We start from the raw sequence: 23,955 nt of genomic DNA on the forward strand, positions 1-23,955 counted from the left end.
TATGCCTAAGAAATTCTTTTACCAATATAAGACAGATTGTCAATAATCTAATGCAGCATCTTTAGTTTGCTCCTCTCTGTCCCACCGCAAGAATGCAGTAAAACACTTAAATGTGCACTTTCTAAAAAGCTCAAATTTAGACAGATGCCCTGCTAGTGGAACTCAAGTGTTCCCCAAATTATAAATGTTGTCTTGATGTCTTCAGTAAATAAAAAGCATCCAAACACATATCTCATGAGAATTTAATGAGTAACCAACATGTGATTATAGAAATAAAGTATCTCAAAAACAGGCTCCATTTTGAAACTACACATTCTTAGCAGACAAAACAGCACCTGAGGCAAGGAGGGATTTTTCACACATAAAAAAATCGAGTAGGTGAACTGATTTGCAAACTATTTTCTAATAACTTGAAAGTCAACTCAGAAAAAAAAATCCATGATAGGATTTGTTGGAGAAGGCATGAATTTTCTAAATGAAAAGTAAAATGTGAACATGAATATTCGAAGTAACATTCCCAATTTATCAAGTATCATATTACCCTTTTTGAAATCAGAGAGAACAGCGAGAGGTCCCAGCAAGGCACTAAAGGCTCTGCACCTTTAAATACCTCAAAGACATGGAAATCCTTATACCACTATGATGTTTCACAGTCCACGGGGAACTATTCTTTCAAAGACGTTTTGAAATTTTTTATTTCTTAAAGTTAAGGTAGAAATCAACTGAGAATATCTTCTTATTACACTAATACACAGGAGTAAGCAATACCTTTTCTTATTTGGCAAATCCATCCATACATATAATCACAGTGCCTGTCATTCCAACGCATGCTGGAATCACCATTGATCTCTGTACAAAGTTCAACTCCTTGATAATTATTTGGCTCTCCAAAATCCCAGTTTTCATACCTCACCTATGACAGAAGAAGTTTTGTGAAGATTCTGTTATACGGAAATAAAATGAGGGAGAGAGGGAGGAGACAGCATCAAAGCACAGACCTACAACTTGTTCCTACTGTCAGTTTAAAAACTTAGATAGGAGGAAACCAGAATCCCCCTGTGCAAATGATGACATTGCATTTTTTTCAGATTGCAAATGGATTGCAGTTTAGGTAACAGTTGGTTTTGTTCACACTTGGAAGAATATCAACATTTTTTATGGGACCTAAATTCTGTAAAATACATTTAATAAAAATGTTGGGAAATTGCATGCTACATCTTGATATTAATTAAATTTACAGTATGCATAAAATAGGATATTATTCAGATACAGCAAAAATGTTGGCATTTTTCTCAGAAGAGTTTTACTGCTATTCTAATTTTCCTATACAAAATCCAGTTTCAGGTTTCTGTACTGTAAATTGTCATCAATATATCTTGACCAACCTTGGATCAAGTACAACTACATTTCCAAAATCACTTTTAACAGTTTTATACCTTAGTTTTAAGTGCAATAAGCCAAACCGGCATTAAAAAAATGCCTTCATTTCCATGGAATGTGAGCCATAGTAAATAATGAGCAAAAAAAAGAAATACTAAAGAAGGACTATTTTATCTAAAAATCCTTGCATTTATAACATCTTTTTATTCTACGTGTATTTAATTTCCTTGTTGATTCAATGTGTATCTTCTTATTGAAAATCAGTATGTTTTAGCCAAAATAATCAAGCCATGAAATTGCTGTTCATTAGCTTTCCTAAAGAGAGCAGGATACAGAGGGTTATGATTAAGCATAAAATTACACAGAAACACATACACTACACATACTTGAGAAGCACAGGGAATGCAAAATAACAGCTGTGGAAAATTAAATTACTCACTGGAGACCCATCACTCCAAGCAAAGCCATCGTCAGGATTCAAGTAATATAAACCAATCCAGAAATTCTGGTGGTAATAGCCATTGTTTCTAAAACAGAAAGAAAGTCCCAATACCAATAAGGGCATTGCAACATTTTTAACAATCTATTGTTTCCTACAGTTAAGAAAGTTCTCTAAGGATAGTCCTTAATGCTGCTAAAAAGAACAACCACCAAGGTGGAAATAAATTAAAATGCAACTGCTTCTAGCCGTTATTATGCATTAACTCAGATTGAAATATAGATCAAGAAAATTACCAGATACAACTCCTATACATAAGGTGGCTTAATACCTTTGTATAATGGTTTACTAACTACTGCTGCTCCATTTCTCAACTCTTATTTTCTCTGTAAAGGCACTTACGGTTTCCAAATAGAGTTACTTTCTGCAGTTGAATCATTTTTAAAATATCACCTGCAACTTATCCTTGTCTGCAAGCAGACACACTTTACTGACTTATCTGAATGTATTCAATTTGTGGCAATGAAGCATATGAGACTTCTTCCTTACTGTAAGTACACAGCTGGAATTCTAGTACGGTCATAGCATTTTGCAGGGCCATGATGTTTCAGTCTTGCTTCTTGGTTAGCCAGGGATGTACAAGATCCTTGAGCCTGGTTTATTCTGGTCATATTGCAAGTGTTAGCTTTCTAAGAATATTTCATCTTATTAAAAAATCCCACAGCTGTTTTTTGCAGTTCAGGGACTTACTAACCTTATTTCAACTCCTTAAGTAAGAAAAGAATTAACCTGAAGTCACCTCTTCTTTTTGATTAGTTCATAACAGTGACAAAAAAAATCAACATATTGTCCAGATTTATTACAACTGTTACTATCTTTGTCCACTTACTTATGTGAAAACCACTGGCATCTGTAGTAATTTTATAATATCCACAACTCCACAGTAAATAGCTTTACTTCAGATTATAAACGTTGCCTTAAGTAGATATCTTGCCAATGTCATTTCAGCACTACCTTTTGAGGTTATTGCTGCTAGTCATACAACTCCTGCTATTTCATCAGCTCCACTCCTTTGCTGTGTGTTTGACACAGACACAGATACTGAATGCAGATTGGCTTATACAGAAGTAAACACATACACCTAAGAAGAAATATTCAGAAAGGCAGGGAGGCTAATTAAAGTGACCTGCTGCCCACCCTGCGGGTACTCACGCAATGGAACGCCAGATCACGAGCTGCTCTTCTTTGCCGTTAATGGAGGCCAGGTCTCCTCCTATGGATCGACAAAACGCCTGCGATTCCAGCCATGTTTTCTTGTGCTCTGCTCTTGAAAAAGGCTAAAGAGAGCATTCTGCCATCAGACAAAACAGACCATATAGTTCACAAGATCAAGAAATATTAGCTACCCAAAAGCATTAATTTACAATTATATTCTGTGGGGATTACAGAAACTTTGAGTACAGGGCGTAGGAGTGTTCACCTCTGTGAAACACGGGCTTGGAACGAGTGTCTTTAAGACAAGTTAGCACACTGCATTGCTGATAGGAGTGTCTACTGCAAGGCAACAACCAGACAAGAAGATTAACAGAACTGGAAATTAAGAAGGTCAAACCTGAAGATTAGTCTTTAACAGAATTAAAAAAACCATGAGAATTTCAGTAGAAAGGAAGAGGACTTCTACATATAATCTGGAAACAAGATTATGAAACAATAGGAGATTCATATGCCAATTTTTATTGGGATCACAGAATATTCTGAATTGTAAGAGACCCACAAGAATCATCAAGTCCAACTCTTAAATGGATGGCCCATAAAGGGATCAAACCTGCAACCTTGCTCTGGCAAACTGACCTAATTGCATGTATGTGAAGCAAACAGAAACTACCTTAATGCAGAAATAATCAACATACTTACTTTGAAACAGAAGCTAATATGATTGCTTGAGTCCCAACCTTCTGGACACTGGGGCATAGGAGTTGTTGTAGGAACAGGTGGAAGTGTCACTCCTTCTGCCCACACTTTGCATAGGAATTTTGCCTTTTCTTCACATTTTATTACATCCCATAATCCACCTGTTATTCCAGTTCTCATGGCAACACAGCCTGGCCTTCTTCCTGATTGTAAACAGGAACGCACAAAAATGCCATTCAGGGTGTTATAAGAATTTAGAAAACTTCATATTCTATCCTGGCAGAAATAAAGTCTTTTTACAGAGTCAAAAATGTTTCTAATGTTAGAACAGGTCCCCAGGAGGACCACAAAAATTATCAGAAGGCTGGAACACCTCTCTTATGAAGAGAGGCTTAGGGAGTCGGGTTGTTCAGCCTGGAGAAGAGGACTCCAGGGAAACATTACGATGTCTACTCAATATCTGAAGAGTTCTTATAAGATGAAGACTTTTTACCAGAGCTTATAGTGACAGAACAAGGGATAACCATTTTAAAATGAAAGAAGGTAGATTCAGATTGGGCATAAGGAATGAATTTTTTTATTATGAAGGTGGTGAGTAACTGGAACAAGTTGCCTGGAGAAGTTGTAGATGCCTCATTCATGAAAGTTCTCAATGTCAGGTTGGACTAGGATTTGAGCAACCTGGTCTAGTGGAAGGTGTCTGTGGCAGGGGGTGGGACTAGGTGATCTTTAAATATTTTTTCAACACAAAAACATTCTGTGATTCTATTATTCAAATCTATGAAGAAAAAAAGAAAGGCAAAAAATCTCTAGTTCATTCACTCTGAGACACTGAATTATGCCTCACACCAAATCATCTGCAGTGGCTGACTCTAGCTAGATCATAACCTTAGATCCAACAAATTATCCCCTAAAACTGAAGATGTGGTTAGAGCTAGTTTCTCAAAATTTTCTAATTTGACTTACAGTTTTTGAAAACTAACTAGGTATATAAGCCTACTGTTGGCTTTTACTGTGGTCTATGTAGCCTTATTACTTCACCTGACACATTCAAATCAGCAATTAGGCACTGAAATTAAACTGAATCAGAGGACCTCCTGAATGGCATATGCAACATACCAGAACTTTGAACACCAACAACCACCCCTCTTCTGATGTGATCATGTCAGAGATTAAATTACCTTCCATTCCTATATTTTGGCCCTCTGGTCTTATCTTACAACCCCATTTTCTCTAGGATGCAGAGATGCTTCAGGCATGCTGTGATCCCACACACTCAGAACATGCAGTGAGCAAGCATGGCACAAGATATGGCTGAACAGGCCAGACTCACAAGGAGGGTGCACCATGCCTGCAGAGATTGCTTCTCCAGAGTAGTACAGACACAGACTTCCCCAGAACAGTTGCAAATCAGAAACTTGATCTCAATTAAAAGTTTCTTCCCAAACTCATACTAAAAACTCATTTCAGCACTAAGCAGGAACTTAGCAACCACGCTGGATTCTTGGGGAAAGCAGCCAGATGTATTTGAAAGCCATTGGCCATTATGTCATCAAGAGAGGGCTAAGGATAAAACTTCAAGCAGTGAGCAACTTCTTTTGGGCCCTGGACTCATTAAACAGCACAGAGTCATACCTACCAGGCATTTCAGAATTCCAGTGTGTAAATAAGACAGATTCACCATTAGTCCACTTGAACGTTCCCTTTTCTTCTACATCTGAAAGTCCAATCCAAAAGTATCTTTCTGTTCTCAGCCCAACCAGGCTCGTCAGATAGGCTTGTTCATATCTGTTCAAAAGAAATCAGTCATTAAATTAATAGTGTTAAATTTATATTTAAAAGTTGTAAAAGGCTTGATATTTTCTCAGAATTACGGCCGTACATTCTTGAAAGCATAGCTTGGATAGATTTTCTTTAGCAAAGAATATAACAAAACCATTAAATAATAGATATTTTGAAACTTGATATCAGAGTATTTCACTGTCTTCTCAGAGGCCCAGTGAATAAGGTGGCATAATCATGGACTGACAGGAAATTGGTGGCAAAGAAGAAACCTGACATGCCTTATGTTTTGCACTACTTTATTTTGTGAGTTTCTAGTGCTCTTGTATTTTATTACTTCTTGCTTCAGACAAATCCAAAACTGTAAAAGGAATCTCGGCATTACTAAGAAAGTTACAAAAAGTAGAGGCTAAAGTAGTATGATACTAAATTATCAAACTAAGGAACACTGTAAATTAGATCCAATGATTAAGCAAGGAAAGTTATATTTAGCAAACAAACCTATGTAGAGGTAAAGCCTGACATAGTTCATTATGGTGTTTAAACAAACAGTTCTTAAGAAATCAGAGCAAATAAAAAAAATCTGCCCTTAACGAGGTGTAGTCTGAAGACCATATATATTAATGTTAAACCGTTTTTGTGGCAGCTGCAGTGCTATCTATGTTCAGAGAGATACCATTCCTGACAGCTGGAGCTTTCACATTATAACATATCTGTTTTGGTTATATAGCAACAAATAAGAGATTGTGTAAAGCATGGAGTCATCTGCAAGCAAAATATTTTTTTCTTAAACCTTTTATTTTTCCAATTTCACATACATTATTATTTATTTTTTTCCAATTTCACATGCAGTAATGTGCACCACTTCTCCAGAAATTTAGTACACACTGAACCCAGGCTGATTTGTGACAGATTTTCGGGTACCAAGCACTTTACATCATTTTGATTTCTTACTTAATTTCTTTTAGGTACCTCAATTCTAACACCAGATGGTTGAAAATTATATTCTCTTGCTCGTTTGAACTACCTTTTGAAAGGAATTCAGAGCCATGTCTCTTCAAGTAATACTCAGCATTGGATTCTGTATTCCTCACTCAAGTTAGCCACTACAATTAAGAAAGTAGAAGATATAGTTCTACTTTTTCTTTTGCATAACCATCTATATCAATACTGATTTCACAGCCATGACCTACTTTCAGTATAAACCAGATTCCTGGATTTGAATATACATGCCAAAACTGTGAGAAGTTCTGTGTCTACAGATAGCTGTCCTCTGAAGCTGAATTTTGGCCCCGATCAGAGTCTCTATTTTGATATGCAGGTGCTGCTAGAAGTTCAATCCTCATTTGATCCCCTCAGACAAGTAGACGTTTACATACCTGTCTTCAATAGTTGCTAAAAATGCCTGATGCCTTCCACAGGTTTGATTTGCTTGAGAAAATGTTACAAATGTATTTCCAATGAAGTAACAATAAAAACCATGTCTTTTCCAACCCTGTCAAAATAAATGTGAAGTGATCATATATGGGAAAGGGAAAAGGAAAGGGAAGGGGAAAGGGAACGGGAACGGGAACGGGAACGGGAAAGGGAAAGGGAAAGGGAAAGGGAAAGGGAAAGGGAAAGGGAAAGGGAAGCAACAAAACAGAAAACTGATTTATAGCACTGTTACCTAACCACTAGATAAAGGAACAATGGAACTGAAAGTCAGGGTGGAAGTAGGCAGGATCAAAGTTTTTTACAATTTTGTTTCATAAAACAGTTTTTCATATCTATTGAATTTTTGATCAATGTATTCCAGTCACAAAGGGATGAGAGGCTTTTCTGTGCATCTTTTGTGCTCAGAACAGGATTACAAACAGCACATAGGCATCATGCAATCACAAAGATGGTCTTGAGAAGCAAATTTCAGCTTGAATTTTCAGAAAGGGAATGACACCTCAAACAAGTTTGTTTATTCTTAACTAACAATAACACTTTCTACTGAAGTTTTATCATTCAAATACTGTTTACTCAGGAGCATGCTCTCAGAGAAGTTTGCTGTGACCAGCCACAGTTTACAAAAAATTTCTTCTCACGGTTTTTAATTTCTCAGTTTTGCGAGACTTTTTTCCTACAAGCATGAACTTAAGTTGTATAGGCTATGGTAACATCCATAAGCATGAGAAACCCTTTATTTCCTCCAACAGTTGAATACTTTTTAGGATTCCAGGTACTCTTTTACAATTACTGGGAATAATCGCCGAAGACTTTCTCTGAGGTTGCGTAAAGCAGACTTGGAAGAAAAGGAAATTTCTTCAAGGAGGACAAATACTCAATAAGATTTCCTATGACATAATAAATTACAGTAGTTTTTTGTAATTACTGGGTGTTATGCCATTAGAAGGCAAGCAAGTAAACAATAGATCTGCTGGCAGTTCAGAAGGAGCACAATAGATTTGTTTTACTTGGCCACTGGTAGTAAGTTGTTCAAAGTAGAAAGCACTGACAGCGACCACACCAAAGCCCTGAGAATAGTGTTTAGACAGGGATACCCTTCCTACTATGAACAATTTTGTAGAAAACTGTAGCCAGAGCTGAACAAACTCTTTAGGGAAGCTTGAGTGCCAATCAAGAATAAATGGTCTGCAGCAGGGTAGCAGGTTTGAGATTTGGTTTAAGTTCTGGAAAAAGAAAGGGAGTATCAAGAGCCAAATGACAGTCATAGATTAGATTTAGTCATATATAACACCTACCCCATCTGCCATAGAAATGAGAAGGCAAACTCTTCTGATTATGATGACACAGAACCTATTTGTCCTGTTTTTTCTGTCACCTAGGTGACAGTTTCTCTTTTTTATCATTCTTAGCAGCCTATTCAGATCAGACAGCTTTTTCTTCACTTACTCTCTGGCAGCCCATGTCAATTCTTTCTTCAGGAGGAGCATCTGACATAGGTTTCCTTTTACAGATGTAGCCAATTTTCTTTTCACAAGAATGGTCTGCCCAAAATCCATCCTGAACATACAAACAGAACCTCAGTCAATCGGGATTTAATCTTCAAAAAAACTGGTTTATACTTCTAAGTATTTATTAATTTTTTCTAGGTTTAAATGGAGCAAAACCTTCATCTAAGTGCAATTCTTAATTCCAACCTCATTCCTATCTCACTTCTTCTGAAGTTGATTTACCATTGACTTACACTTTCTTTGATTATCTACCATTCTGAAAAGCAATCCCTTGAGGGTGACAGCAATATACCATCTTTACAAAGACTACTGATTTAGTAATCATGTGGGAGGAAAGGGAGATATCATCTCTCCCCACAGAAATACAACTCTAACAGAAAAGAAACAACACCAAAATACTGCATTCCTTAGTTAATACTTACAAAATTTTGAAGATGTAAGAAGTTCTTTGACAAAGTTAGAATTAATATTCTTATTCCTCACACTGCAGATTCTCAGAAGAAGCAATGACATTCAGTGGGAGTCATACTGAAAGTAAGGAACATCACACCACTTTCCCTAAATATTTTACATAAATTTTGGATGAACAGATGAACTGTATTAGGAGAGGAAGGGAAATGTGTAAGCCTCTCACCTATGCCTTAAAGACTCCACCTTTATAACTGTAATTTCATAGCAGTTGATGGCAATTTCTTCTTTTTTTCCTTCTTTTTATTCTCCCTGTTGCCCCCTCCCAAATGTAAAATAATCATCAGACACTTGTGCCACAGTATCCCAAGCTCTCAAGAGACTCAACAAACCCTGCTTCCAGCAAAAACTCTCCCAAAGCTCAACACTTCTGCCTGCAACAACAAAGCCTTGTAGGTTCACCTGGTGGTTGTGTCTGTCCTGTGCTTACTGCAAGTCCACTGGTGGCTGTTACACCATCCCCTACCATGTCTTTCTCATTAGGTTGGTAGGCCCTTCAAATAATCACCCAAGTCTCTGACCTTTGCAGACTGGAAGAAATCATCTTTGAAAGACTTTCAGACTTCTTCAACACAGGAAAACCTACTCTGAAGCTGTGGATCTCTAGTTGTAGAAAGATCATTTGCTGCCTTTCCATAACTGTGTCTTCACTGGGACATTCATGCAGTAATTTCTAGATACTTCTTACCATGTTCTTATGAGCTGCCTTTTGAAAATATATCTCTGTTCTCTTGCTTTCTCATTAACTAAACCCAAACACTTCCTTGAGAAAGAAGGTGGTGTTACAGACAGGGCCAGGCTTTGTTCCATAAATATAACTCACAGATTCAGATGGCTTCAGCCAAGGACTGATCAACCCAAAAATATCAACAATGGAAACATAAGTGTACTTAGGCAGGTAAATGCCAACAAACTGAGAAGATCAACTACATTTATGCATTGCTTGGTCAGCTGACAGCTGATTCCAAGAGCTGAGCTGTACAACTTCCATGGAATTTCTTCAGCCAAAACCTACATCATGCTTTCTGTATTGCTTTTGGGCACTGACACAAGTGAAAGGATGACAGCTCTTCTAAAGGAGCAGAAAGGAAGAGCATGCTGCTTCTTTTATTTATTTATAGCTACAGCCATAAATATATCTATCTATCTACTGCTGTTGGAATTAAAAGGGCCTCTGAGGTTTTGATACAAGTCTTACTTAATACATATTCAGGGATGGAGGACCTCAAGATCCTTCTGTAGTGAATGACTCTGTGCTAGGTGAAGGAAGAGAAGGCTTGAACTAACAGAGAACAGAGTCCTCCCTTCCCAAAGTCAAGGACCAGCACCCTGAGTGAGCATTTTCAGGTGGTTGTTGACCACAGTATTAAGCATGCCAGCTTGCCATGGGAAACTGCTTCTGAGCAATGGTCATAGGTTATCTGGCTGCACTGAGTGCTGCCGTTTTAGCATGGCATACAGCACATGACCAGTGGGCCCAAATCTTAATGCTTTTAGACCTTCATCATTGAATTAATTTCATTTTAATCCCCAACCAGATGTTGGATCCCTTTTAAAATCTGAGGTCATCTTCTGTCAACAGATTTGCCTCAACACATACACACCACTGCATGCATCTGTAATTATTCTTGTCTCCTTATAAATGAACTGCTCGTGGGTCCCAGCAGTTTGGTCTGAACTTCAAAATTTTAGTGACCATACAAAGTGAGAATGAGGGCATAACTAACAATTATTCCTATTTTTCCATCAATTTCTTCATCCATTAGATTTCAATGAATGGCCACATGGAGGGGGAAAACATTAGGTAGACCAATAGTGGTTTTTTCCAGGTCTTGTCATTGTGGAGCAGCATGAACTGACTCCAGACCATGCTGCTGGTGCCCTGCACCAGAAGATACTGCTAGGGATAGTTGCAGTCTCTACCTTCCTTGCCTTTCTCCTAAAATCTTATAGAAACAACCAGATTGTCTTTCCTCTACTCTTGATACAGAAACTGAGGTAGCTGCCTCTTTCCTAGTAAAATGTAACAGATGCTGGAGTTCCAGCTGTCACAGGTGATCTACTTAGGTTTGCAGAAAAGCAGAATCTAATTGATGCCAACTTCTGTACACAAATAGAAATTTTTAACCTGAACCTAAGTTCCCCGAATTCTGTAACACTTGGCTTGGTCAGAAAATGCCATCTCAATCCTCAGAAAACCATAAAAGAGGTTCTGCTCCTTCCTGTTTTCCCCTTGAAATGCTTGTTTGAAAGCAGTCAAGTCATTTTGATGAAAATCACAGCTTTATGAATAGATTTAAGCTGCCTTATGTGCTCCGAAAGATGGTAAAAAACATAAATTTAAAAAAAATGTATCTAAGAACTATGAATATAAAGAACTATGCTAATATTTTTTTAAAGCACTACCAAACTCATTAAATGCCTGTCTGCCTCTTACTTCCTCTAATACTTCCAGCACCAATACTTGCATGTGCAATACCATAAACCTTAACACCAACAGATGAGGTTAGCTAAAGGGCACAGGATGGTAGATGAGACAAAACCTCAAGTATGTGTTCCTAGAAACTCACCACCTACATGCACCAAGGCCAGCTGCCTTACTCACCTCCCATGCCTGAGCAAGTTCTCTGGCCTTGACCAGCATAAAAGTTCTTGAAGCAAGAGCCATTTACAGCCTCGACTGACTGACTCCCACCTCAGAGCTCTCAGCTTCTTTCCACTGTCTGACCCTACAAGTCTGATAAGCAAAGCATCTACTACAACCTCAACCAGCACTGGCATAGCCACTGCACAAACAGAGCACAAAAATCCTCACACCCTTAAAAGATTGTTGGCTCAATTACCATGTGCACCATGGCATGCCTAATGTGGAAGAAATATGCATTTACACTTCTCTCACCAGAGTATGCCCACTAATACAGCAGAGAAGATTTTTTAATCATTTTTATTATTATAAATGAGACGACTCTATGTCACCTGCTACTTCCTCCTGATGCAGGGCTGGCTCAGCCCTCTCCTGCTGCTCTCAATCTTTAAACTTGAGTGTTTCTGCACCAGAATGATGGTGACACATGAGCCAGCTGCATGCATATAGGCCATGGTTGCTGTTGATGACTGCACTGAAATGAAGCAAACAAGAAAACTAAACCTACTGGAGCCTGACTGAAAGCTTGTGCTCCAAGTAGAGCTCAGTAGAGTGTTCAGGACATTGAGAAAAAATCCTTAGCTTTCCTCTTCAGTTTAGAAGTGCACTACCCAAAAGTGTAGCAAGAGTTCAACCATTAAGTTTTAATTTTGCAAAATAAGAAAATACCTTTGGTATGTGTACGTCCTTTTGTCCCTCCTGATAAAATTGGCAAACTCTAAAGGAGGTGGTAAGTTTATTGGTTTTAAGTATCACAAAAAGGAAAAATACAACATCAACACAGACTGATTTTTATGCCAGGTACTATCTCTGTTCCTGTAATACTCCTAGGTCACTGACCATTGCCATATTCCAGAAGACAGCCCTTTCTAAGCAGCCTTTAAATTGTAGGTGCACAGTCACTCAGGAAAGGCTTTCACTAATGCCCTTGCTAAATACTTTATTACTTTTGTCACAGCTCTTCACGTGCAGTGCAGATACAAGCCTAACAACTAAACCATCTAGATCCAAGATTTATAACTTTGCTTAGAAAAATAAAACTAAGATTTCTGTTTTCTTCTAAAGAAAGTATTTCTCTCTAGCATCAATAAAAATTGCTAGTGCAATTTTTTAAGGTGAGTACCATATTCAGTCGAAACAGAAAAAAGCCAAACACATCCAAAATGTCTTTTTAGTTTCCTGAAGAAAACACTTACATGTTCATCTGCTTCCCGATGTAATAAGATTCTTTAAAGAAGTTCACGTGCACAAACTGAAATCCTGACATATGGATGCTGGGGGGCAGTTGCCACCACTTGTCTGCTTCTCAGTGAAATTTTCTGGCAACCTCAAACAGAAATCTTTCCTCAAAAAAGTTATTACTGACTTTAAAGTAGACTGCTTCAAGCAGTAACATACCCATTTTTTTAAATTATTTTTTGTTATGTGCTCTTGCATAGGAAAAAGTCCAAATGATAAATGAAATTATTAGACAATTCAGTCAATAGCTATGTGACTTTACCTTTCCCTTCATAACGACACAGTCCTCTTGCCTGTTGTTTGCATGAGTGGGTTCTCCACGAAGCCACTTGGTGTAGCTGACAGGTGTCCCATCGCTCCATTCAAAATACATCTGAACCTTGAGGTCATTCAACCCAATCCACAGCTCATCAGATGGCTCTAAAACATGCAATTAACAGTTCTTTCATATAATGTGAACTTTTGTCTTCATGGAAAAGAAAAAATTTTATCCTCAGGAAGTTTAAAAGGCAGTCAGGAAATTAGGGCTCTCAGCTTCACAGAGGTCAGACTGACCATCACATATCCACTCCAGTCATCAGCAAAGGCCACCCACCAAAGTGGCAATAAAATAAGGGTGTTCAACATCATAGAAAACAACCAAAATACTCCCTTTGCCAAACTATACTGCAACACAACTAGGTTCATCTTTTTTTCCAACTCAAAACTCTTGTAACAAGATATAAACACCTAAATAAAGTATTACCTCCCCTTTTCCTCCTAGTTTTAGTAAAATGAAGAAAGAAGTGTCCTATTTTCTAATGCTCAGACACTCAGTGATGCCTTTTAGAGCTGACAACCAGAGTACTTGCAAGTTTTCCTGTTCTGTCGTTCCTATATTTTATTTCATTTCAGAGTAAAATGAAATACAACATGGTTGTTGGATTTTTTTCACTTTTCAGTTAAAGGAGTTAGCTGTTGGCTTTTGGCTAGAGAAAACTGCAGGACTGATCAAGAAACTTACTTCACACTCTGTTTCTGAGAGGTTCATTTGCACGTGTTTAAATTCCTCCACTCTAACACACTGCCACTATAATGTTCATATCTAGTTTTTCCACTGAATAAACTATTTGAATAAGGAGGATTGAAAATTTGGGCATTTATAATCAGTCTGAATTCCATCATTATCAAAGGGATAGATAGAACTGGTATTTTGACTTTGTTCAGTGCAACTGGCATTTTTTAAAATATCATTTCATTATTTATTTCCAGTCTGTTATCCAGTATATACTACAGGCAGCAGGTACTTCCTTTTGTCCACAGCACTATGACTCACACTGACCAACTGCATGCCCAGTCCATTCCTTGGATAGCTGTCTTTCCAAGAAAAACTACTTGGTTGCTAGACTTTCCTCATTATTAACATTTTTCATTAACAATAAGGAGACTATTTTTTAACAGTTTTTTCCTTTGCTTATAACCTTTTATTTCTAATCATCACGCTCAGAGTTTTTTTCCTGTTCAGCTTGTTGTCAAAGTTCTTGCATTCCTGCATAAGTCTTCTTCTAACACACTCTATCCAGACTGACCACAAGTCAACCTGACAAAATCACCCATGGAAATTAAAAATATCAGCTTTTTGTGAGCCCCCACAAAAAGTCATCAGTTGCAGCAGCAGGTCTCTCAATGGTTCTTTTCTGATTCTGCTGTCCCTAGCAACAGAACTGCCTATAAAAAAGCTAAAAAGTCATTGTCCTCCAGGAAATTCTTTCTGATTAACACATTTCAGATGAAGGTTTTCCTAGATTCCACCATAAGCTAAAATTCTTCTGTGACATTTCTGCTATCTGCTAGCTCAGGAACTAGGAGGCTTCCCATTCTGGCCAACCAAGATACTGCAAGGATCACCCTCCCAGCCAGTGAATGACACTTGAATGACAGACAGAGTCACCTCTTTGTCTTTTCTCCTTCCCTCCCTCGAGTCTCCTGCCTTTATAACACCTAAGTGTGATCAGCCCTCATAACTCATCCATAAGGTTCTTAGCACCTCTTCCCCATGAAGAAGTGCTCAAATTCACAGGTTCTCAGGCTCCCTTTTCAAACACACACTTTTACCCCTTCTTGCAGACTGTGCTTTAAGTTCACAAGTCCCCCAAAATTACATTTCAGTACCCTTGTTTAAACTCTCCTCTGGTAACACAATTGAAAGCTGTTCCAATTCTACTGCCCATCATACTCTCATTCCCTCCTTGCCCACTACCATCCATGCTCTCTAATTTATTTTTTGTTTAGTTACTTCTTTAAATCTTTCTTTCTGTGTTTACTGAGCACTTTGCACAGCAGAGGCATCATCCATGGCCAGAGCTTCTACTGCAGTGGGCTCACACCATGGTAATACAAACAACAAACAAAATTCTTTAACAAAATAACTACATCAAAGTCATCTAAATAAGCCACACAAATTTATGGAGTCTCTTCCTACATAACATTTTTTACTTCAGTAGAAGAACTGTTACTTTTTGCAATCATCTCTACAGCTGTATGATTAAATACCAAGAGGGTTTTTTTCCAGCAATTTGTGAAGCAGCTTCCTATTCTCAGTCATGCACTGGGCCACATTTGTGCCATATCACATGCTGGACTTCCGTGTAAACATCCAGAATGCACTTCTTTATTCTTCATGTTCCTCTCTAAAGTTCTCCTTTGTGGGTGATGCCAACAAAAGCTCAGCTACCATGACAATATTCATCTCATTGTACCCCTTCTTCCTTTGTTCTATCATGGGACTGTGAATTGTTTGGCACAAAGATAGACTTTTGTTCTTTCTGTACAGCAGCGTCCTGATGCAGACAAGATTTTCTAGGCACTGCAATACATGGTGTTCTCCTCTCAGTGATGAACAAGGGTAATCTGATACAGTCATAAACTCTCGTAAAAGGCTTCTTTAGTTGTTCCTATTTTACTTCTCTGAAAAGAATGCTTTCAAAATAGTCTGTTGCAGCTAGTGCACCATTTGTGAAAAGCCTGGTTTCCTTCAGGACTATTTGCTATTCAGGAACACCCACTTTTACAAAAACAGAACAGCACAGTCAGTTCAGGAAAGGTCTTTGGAAGACGTATTAAACTATGAAATAACCTACTTCTCATATGTAAGGTGAAAATAGAACTAGTTTCCTTTAGAACCTAACTTCTATCAAATGTCCTAATGTCTCATCAAGAGATTCCACCTTTCCTAAGGAAACCTTTTGAAAGAGTAAAAAGTTTCATGTTGTTCATGAACAAGCAACAAATCACTCTTCCAGGAATGTGAAGAGAAGTGCAAGTTGCCATGGAGGTGGCTAGGATACAAAAGTAAAACATATCAGCTGTTTTATGATTTCCACTCCAAGAATGCTTTTATGCAGCAGCTCAAAGTACATGGCTACACTTTCAGTGAAGGATAAACTAATTCACCTTTACCTGGCACTGAAAGCACACATAGGATCAGTCACTGCAAAGAAGCCCACACAGGTGTGAACATGCTTCTCCCATCAAAAAGCAGTTAACTGCTCCTCCATGCAAAAGCAGGTTCATGTAAAGCAATAGCAACCATGAAATTGCCTCAGGGTCTGCATGGCTGCATTTTCTGAATGAACACATCTTCCATCTGTAGACTAATTTGCCTTGCAACCGCTCAGAAACCAAGCACCTAAGTACTGTATTTGATATGGGGCACATCTGAATCCATGTACTGGGACAGATAGATTCTGTTTCAGAAGAAACACAAGCAGCATGACTTGAAATGTAAGCACATGGCAGTGCCAATAACAGGACACAGATCTTCCCAAACTGTCTTGGACTAGCAGGCTTTCCTTCTCTTCATTTATTTTTACAGATCAATTGAAAAAATCCTTTTATCTTCTGGAAAAGTTTTAAATTGTTTTAACCTATATAAAAGAAGGCAGAAGCAGACCCTAAGAAATTGGAGTTTGGACATAAGTCAATTTGCATCATTGACCACAGTTTTTTTGTGGCAGTGAAGTCTGTTTGGGCTTTTTGCTCCTATTCCGTGTTTTTTCTTCCTCTGATTTTTTTAAATTTAAAATTTAACTCGTTCTGCACTCTGTGATCAGGGAAATTACTATTTTTAAACAGTCTCCTCATTTTATTAACAGGTAAGACATATTCAAAATACCTTCTTTACTCAGAATAAATATACATATATATATATGTTATTATGAAAAAATACTCACGGTACCCAAGTTGAGAAATAACAAAGCTGTATTCTTCAACATTATGGATGCTTGCCAGATCTCCATCCTCTTTTCTGCAAGATGTTAAGGCATCTTTCCATATTTTGGGGTCCCTATGAATTATGTAACAGTGACCAGCATATGACATCCATTGATCAGGACACCTAATAGGCACATTCACCTCTGAAAAGAGAAATTGCCACAAAGAGTTTCAGAATACTGTTCTTTACTAAAGACTAAACATCACATCAGAAAATATTCAACAAAAAAAATTAATCATGTATTTTCTTCACATAGAACAAGAGAGATGAAAAATACATAAAGGGATAAAAGTCTGCGTGAATAATTGAAAGTTGAAATTTCCACGCTGTTTTTAAGAACACTACAGGTGCAAACAAGCGCTTGCAACTTGTGAAAAGACAATAAAACACTTCAAGCTTTGTCTTTTATATGCATGCATATTGACATACTAAAATGTAAGGTCTGCAGAGTGGTGCTTTATAATTTTTCTACACTGATGTCAGCACCTCTCTTTAATCCCCATGCTATATGTTAAGAATCTGACTTCACAATGCATACTTATGAGAGTAACTGTTTTTCCCCAAAACTTAGGCACTTTATGGATTAGCCCATCTGCTAGACTATGGAAAAAAATAACTGATTATATATAATCCCAAGAGAACCCAAATAAGACTACTGCTTTTAGGAATCCTTTTCAGAAGCTTAACTGATAAAATTATGCTGTCAAAGTAAATGATTTATGCTTAAAACTTGCTTTTAGAAGCTCAGTAGAACAGAACCAGGATATTGCCATCAAACACAAAGCTGTACAGCAAACAACTCAGCCTTGGGAGGAGTGCCACCTGAACATATAATAAACAGATGGGTTTAGCAAACACCAATATATAGAGTAAAACAAGGACAGCAGGTTTTCAGAAATTCTGCTGGCAAAAAAACTTGTGTATGTCAGAAGGAGAAGAAATGTCTTTGTTTAACAGTGGGATGTATTCTGTAGGAATGTTTAAATAGGCACCCAAACTCATGACCAGTCAGGCCCATGTTGCAGGCACATATCCTGTTTCAACTGGAACATACTGATGATTAATAGATATACAGTGCCACAATGCACGCTTCTGCTGGTTCAGGCCTGCCTCTGAAAAGTACTAGCATGTTCTCACAAAGTTCAAATAAAACTAAACCTTTTTTCCCCAGGACAAGGGGCTCAATACTTGGTCAGAGACCTCTCAATTCTGCCACAGGAGAGAAGGAACTGAAAAAGAGAGTGGGGGAACCCCAGGAAAACAAACTGAATGTACGTGGTGATGTTGGGAGAAACAGGAGAGCACAGAGGTGAAAAATGCTTTCGTAGAAGTTGTCTGATGCTTCAGGCAGCCACCTGATTTGTTCTATACCTGGCCTCGGCTCCCAGCATATGCATTTTACAGTGCTTTGCCATCAATCAGAGAACACTCAACATACCCTTCTGCAAACTGCAAACACTGAATGGAACAGAAATCAATAGTTCAGGCAGGGCTGCAGAGAGAGTCACAAAGGCATTTATGTCTCAGTGAGTCTGTGAGCATCTCTTTTTCAAGCTGATGGAGGCTGTGACAATATTACTCACTGAACACTGAAGCAGCTATGGCAAGACAGGAAAACTTTTCCTTGTAGACCCAGTAACACCACGGAACTTGTTGCAGGCCACAAAACAAAAAAAAAGCATTTGATGGTCTAGTTTCTTTGGTGTAAGTCTTATTGAATTTGATTGCTGGGGATTTCTTAGCACAAGAAACTCTTCGTTCTTCATTTCAGCTACTCAGCAAAAAATGAACCCTGTGCTTCCCCATTCTACTTTTAAAGAAAATACTAGACAACTCAAAACCATCCAGTTTACTTTTTTGTCTTAATGGAAACAAGTACTACTCCCTGGATATCATTTCACTTGAACGAAAAAAGCAAAGCAAATTATCATAAATAAAAGGTAAAAGATGATACTACATTCATGTGTAAAGAATATTATTCCAATTGTCAAGCTGATAAATTTATTGGCCTGTAACTGTAGAATTGTTATTCCTCAAATAGAGAGCAAGTACTCTTGTAAAGTTGACTTTCTTATAAGCTTGACTTTCTGAAGTCTGAAAATCTCACAGTGGTTGACTTGGGTGTCTAAAAGGGTGAAAAGCACTAGCTGAAGCCAGTCTCATGATTCAGACATGGAAATTTCTCTCTTAGACCCATCCTCTGTGGTCTGATAAGGGAGAGAGACACAGCATCCCAGCAATAACAGTAAGAGCATTTATTTCCTCTAACTGAATTATTAAAAGGAACATTTGGAAAGAGTACTTTAAGACCACTACACTTTGTTGGCTTGGGATGAAATCTGTGTCGGCAGTCACTTGGTGGAGGTAGATAGAGAGCCTTTCCTTTCAACGTTTTGAAGCTGAAATTAATAAATTTCTATTAATCTACTTAGCTGTGTTACAGAACAAATTCTCTGCAGCCCTAAGATTCTACATCACTTTGATGTATAAAATGATGTGGCCCCCTGCTGGAACAAATACTTTGTTACAAGAAATAGAAAACAAAACCTCAAAACAATCCTGCAGATGTTTGCTTTGTGAAAATCCATCTGTGATGAAAACAAACATTCTGTAAAGATCTTTCCCGACTTTGTTTTGAACACAAGCATGATTAAATTCTGTTGTAAAATGTTCCTCTGTCCCACATACTGTCCTGTTAGACAAAATTATAACTTCTAGGGTTAAAATTTCGAAGGCTTGTGTCTGTGTTTAATGTCAGGTGAACAACTACGTGCATGTATGAATTTGCAAGTAATTTATTTCTTAACTCAGGAAAACATGATCTGCCACGAGTTTTCCCTTACACCTTTAGAAGCTGAGGGCACTTAACACCTTGCATGATTCCATGCTTACTCCTTTTATTACTTCCCCCCGTGGGACATTTTGGAAAATATTTTATGAAGTGAACCACTGCCAATCGCGGGTTTATCTGTCACAGTGTTTCCTCAGCAATTTCTGTCTAATTGAAAACTTCTGTCTCTTCCTTCAAATTACTGGTAAACTGGAGGGTGGAGGTGGGGGGTAGTAACAAAAGCCAAATGCAAAAGAAAGTAATGACCATTAGACACACACTCCCCCACCCCAAAAAAACTGAATTTAAATCTAAATAATATAGCAGCCAGTATTAAACTGATAGTGTATTTATAGGCATCAGTGTTTCAGAACTGATGTGTGAAACCTGAAAGCTGAGCAGCAGCTAGCTGAATAACCTAAAACACCCTATATATAAATGAAATTATTTGGGTATCCTTGGTGTAAAAATACTAACGAAACTTTACATCTTAAATTAAGAAGTGATTTAAACATGCATTGAAGTTTTTCTCAGCTAAGGCAATGAATGTGCTTGATTTCAACACTGAGGAATTAATTAAATTTATTAATTAATATGTATTTTAATGTTTAATTAATTATACACCAGCTCATTCTTGTGTTTTTTTCTCTTAGCAATAAAGCAAAACAAATGAGGCAGAATCCTCTGTCTTAAGTGTTTTTAACAGGACTGATTCTATATTGGTAAAAGCAGAAAAATTATTTAAAAACACCGACTGTTTTTTAAGCCAAGTATCAAACAATGATTTTCCAAAACATCTGTTTTTCAAGTAGTGATGCATATTAATAAATGAACTGGCATCTAGTAATAGCTTAGCCTTCTGATTCTAAAGCTATACAAAATAATATCAGTGGATTTAGGAGATACAGGTATGTCCTGGATAAAGAAAGGGACTTGGAAAGAACAGAAGGAAGGAGTGATGAAACAAAGGAATAAGTTACAACGTGTTTATAATACACAGAAAAAAGGAAACAGGTCTAAATAAATCTTATCCCTGTTCTGTCTTATGTACATTAGGCAAGTTCCAGAATCACATTTCCTCTGAAAAAGTATCTTTACACATCTAATTTAAATAATAAAGAATTGTATATGCTTATTTATGTATACAAGTAAGTATTTCTATATTTCTATATAGATATTTCTATATTTATAGACATATAAATACATTAAAATATCTAATTCAAAATAATTTTTAAAAATTCCTCTAGCCCACTACTGACTTGCAATGACTCATAAGTACTAAAAATTACAGGACGAAGAAGTGAATTCGTTTAATTGTGTACATGGGGCTTCAGAAAATTACATCATTTTAAAAACATTAAATTCATGTTTTCTTATTTTATAATCAGAATCTGACAATTCTGCTTGGTTTTGGAAAAGAGAACACAGTTTTGCAATTTGGAACTCAGGACTATTGAAGAAAGATTATTACACAGGAAATAGGGAGGCCAGAGCAAAAAGGAAGTATGCACTGTTCACTTTTAGAGGGAATCTTGGTCAAACCACAGCCTGCAGCGTCCTTTGCTTGGTTTTACCAAGTGCAATAACACCTATTCCAATTAAAGATAAAAATCACTGCTCATTTAGGATTTGTTGAGGGTATATTACCAAACCTACCTGTAGGAATAATGAAAGATTCTAAAGTAGCATTTCCTCGTTTACAAATATAGCCAAGTTTCTTATCACATTCCCAGTTCTCCCACTTAGCACCTTTGCCAGGATTTAATGCACCACAGATTTTTCCAGGTTCTGGAGAAGGATGGCCTAAAAAAAAAAAAAAAAAAAAAAAAAAAAAAAAAAATCCACCACCACAAACCTCAACAACAACAGTGTATAAGCACAACATGGTTACCCTCCCAACTCTCACATTTTCTTCTGGTCCATGCTTCAACCATAAAATGCATTACCACACTGAAAGCTGTGGTACTCTACAGTCCTTTAGACTGAAGGGGGAAGTCCAGTCCCTTAAGAGATAATTTTTCCACAGCAGCCACAAGTCACAAGTTCATAGTTTAACAGCCTCTTTACATGTTCAAAGTCTTGGTGGAAGGTATTACAGTGCATATGTTTATTTTCTTTGGGATTTTTCCTTTTCTAAATGGAGAATGTCTAAGCTCCAGAGGACAGTCTTTAGGTAAAAAAACCTGTTCAGTAAGCTAGTCAAATTCTGTACTTGGTGTAAGAAAAATAATAAGTAATTATTTTGCTGATGTGAACTTCTTGCCTATCTGTCTAAACAATATGACAATATCAGGATATTTGGATATTCTTGGATATAGCTGATTAGCATTAGAACTAACAAAAACACCTAGAAGAAAAATAGAACCTATAGAACAGAAGAAATTTCTGCAATAAACCAGGCGAACTTCTCAAGTTCTGACCTACTGTTATTAAACTCAGCATGTTTTTTTCTGTAATTTCTGACCATATGTCACTATATTACTTATAAGCATTGGTACTACACAGAATAAACATAACAAACCAATATTTTTAGTGTTCAAGATTGTTCACTGAAATTTTCTTATATCATTATGATTTCATTACTTTAGATTAAATACAGTCTTATATTTGCAGTCATGTTCTCTCTTATTCCCATAGGAGAAATGGATATGCTTACTTCAAAAATATAATCTTAAATTGTTTTAATGCACAAAGAAGTTCAGCTGTTGGCAGCTAGATCTCAAAAATTTCTAAGCAAAATAATTTTGTTTTTTTAACATTGATAACAGTTCCAATTTTTTTCTGTCATTTATTTAGGGCTAGTGAAATGGAAAAAGATGAAGTTTCCACAAATTCCCTTCAAATGTACTAGTGGAAAAGCAGCCAGCTCTTCAACATCCAGTGTAATGGGGATGAGACAGAGGTAGGCTGACCAACATAAAGTCATGAAGGAGATAGCACAAATATAAAATATGTTATATGGACATGAGAGTAGAGTAAGAGTACCTTTGAATGAAATTAAGGAACATAATGAGTTAAGGATAAATGGAGCCCATTTTTGTTACATCAAAACCCATCTAATTCTTTACAGTACAACTGAGAGTTGTCTGCAGTTTTAAAAACCATGAACAGCTCCTCTGGTTGCTTTGGCTCCATCTCACAACTGTGTTTCTCCCACTCCTCCTTGCATCCAGATTCTCATCAGTGCACTTGGATGACAGACCTATAAATACCTTCACAGCAACTTGCAGTTCATCTATTTGCCTGTGTGCTCACTCCACTGGAGAGCTGTTCATAAAGTAGTTCAATTCACTCTTCAGGGTTTACCTACTTCAGAAGTTTGTCCACCTAAAACATGCTTTTGGGCTTATCTACACAAGGGAGGCCCTGGGTGATACGCTGGAGCATGCAGGTGTGGTTACTGGTGATTAAATACATCTGAAATTTTCAGTGAAGATAAAGAGCATTTACACTGCAGAACTTCAGACATCTACTTTAAATTAGTCTCCAAAAGCTTCCTGAATAGCCAGTGCAAAGGAACAGTGCAAGGATCCTGAGAAAAGAGACCTTTACACAGGCACTCTGTGTAGTCAACCAGAGATACAGCCCTTCACCATGTGCACAGATGGCATAGAAACAGGCTTTTTAATGATGGCACCAGAGCTCAGCACTGCAGCTACAGCTGTGAAGTAGCTGGGCTTCCATCAAAATAGACTAGCCTCAAATGTTTGGTTTCATATGTATTACTGTTGTGAGTAGGTTAATCCCAAATGAAAAAGAAAATCTATTCTTTAAGCAAATTTTAAAAAATGAACAAAAAACAAATTGGAAAGGAATTTTAAAAAAAGGAAAAAGAAAAATAAAATAAAATTTTAAAAAACAAAACAAACAAACCCACCCCCCCAAAAAAAAACACTTATCAGTCTAATCTCACAAATGAAGACATCTGCAGCACCTGATTTTTTCTGTATTCAGAAATAAAATAAACGAAGAAGATACGCAAATGAAGTGTCAACAGATGACTTAAAACTTTCCTATGGATTTTGAGGCTACCTTTTCCATTATGAACAATAAATTAAGCCCAGT

General features: G+C 37.3%; 1 protein-coding gene across 5 annotated transcripts in view; it reads right to left on the reverse strand.

Annotated features, from left to right (window-relative positions):
- The window catches only part of LOC138106301 (macrophage mannose receptor 1-like), a 58,619-nt gene that overhangs the window by 20,977 nt on the left and 13,687 nt on the right, over positions 1-23,955 (reverse strand). For all 5 annotated transcript variants that reach the window (XM_069006703.1, XM_069006702.1, XM_069006704.1 and 2 more), the window contains 10 exons: positions 21,547-21,693; positions 17,020-17,202; positions 13,071-13,228; positions 8,396-8,506; positions 6,892-7,007; positions 5,370-5,518; positions 3,734-3,933; positions 3,032-3,156; positions 1,820-1,907; positions 769-913 (listed from right to left, as the gene is read on the reverse strand). In XM_069006703.1, coding sequence (XP_068862804.1) covers positions 769-913; positions 1,820-1,907; positions 3,032-3,156; positions 3,734-3,933; positions 5,370-5,518; positions 6,892-7,007; positions 8,396-8,506; positions 13,071-13,228; positions 17,020-17,202; positions 21,547-21,693 — 1,422 coding nt within the window. The remainder of the gene's footprint in view (positions 1-768; positions 914-1,819; positions 1,908-3,031; positions 3,157-3,733; positions 3,934-5,369; positions 5,519-6,891; positions 7,008-8,395; positions 8,507-13,070; positions 13,229-17,019; positions 17,203-21,546; positions 21,694-23,955) is intronic.

This window comes from Aphelocoma coerulescens, chromosome 2 (genome assembly GCF_041296385.1).
Source record: "Aphelocoma coerulescens isolate FSJ_1873_10779 chromosome 2, UR_Acoe_1.0, whole genome shotgun sequence".
NCBI classification, from domain to species: domain Eukaryota; kingdom Metazoa; phylum Chordata; class Aves; order Passeriformes; family Corvidae; genus Aphelocoma; species Aphelocoma coerulescens.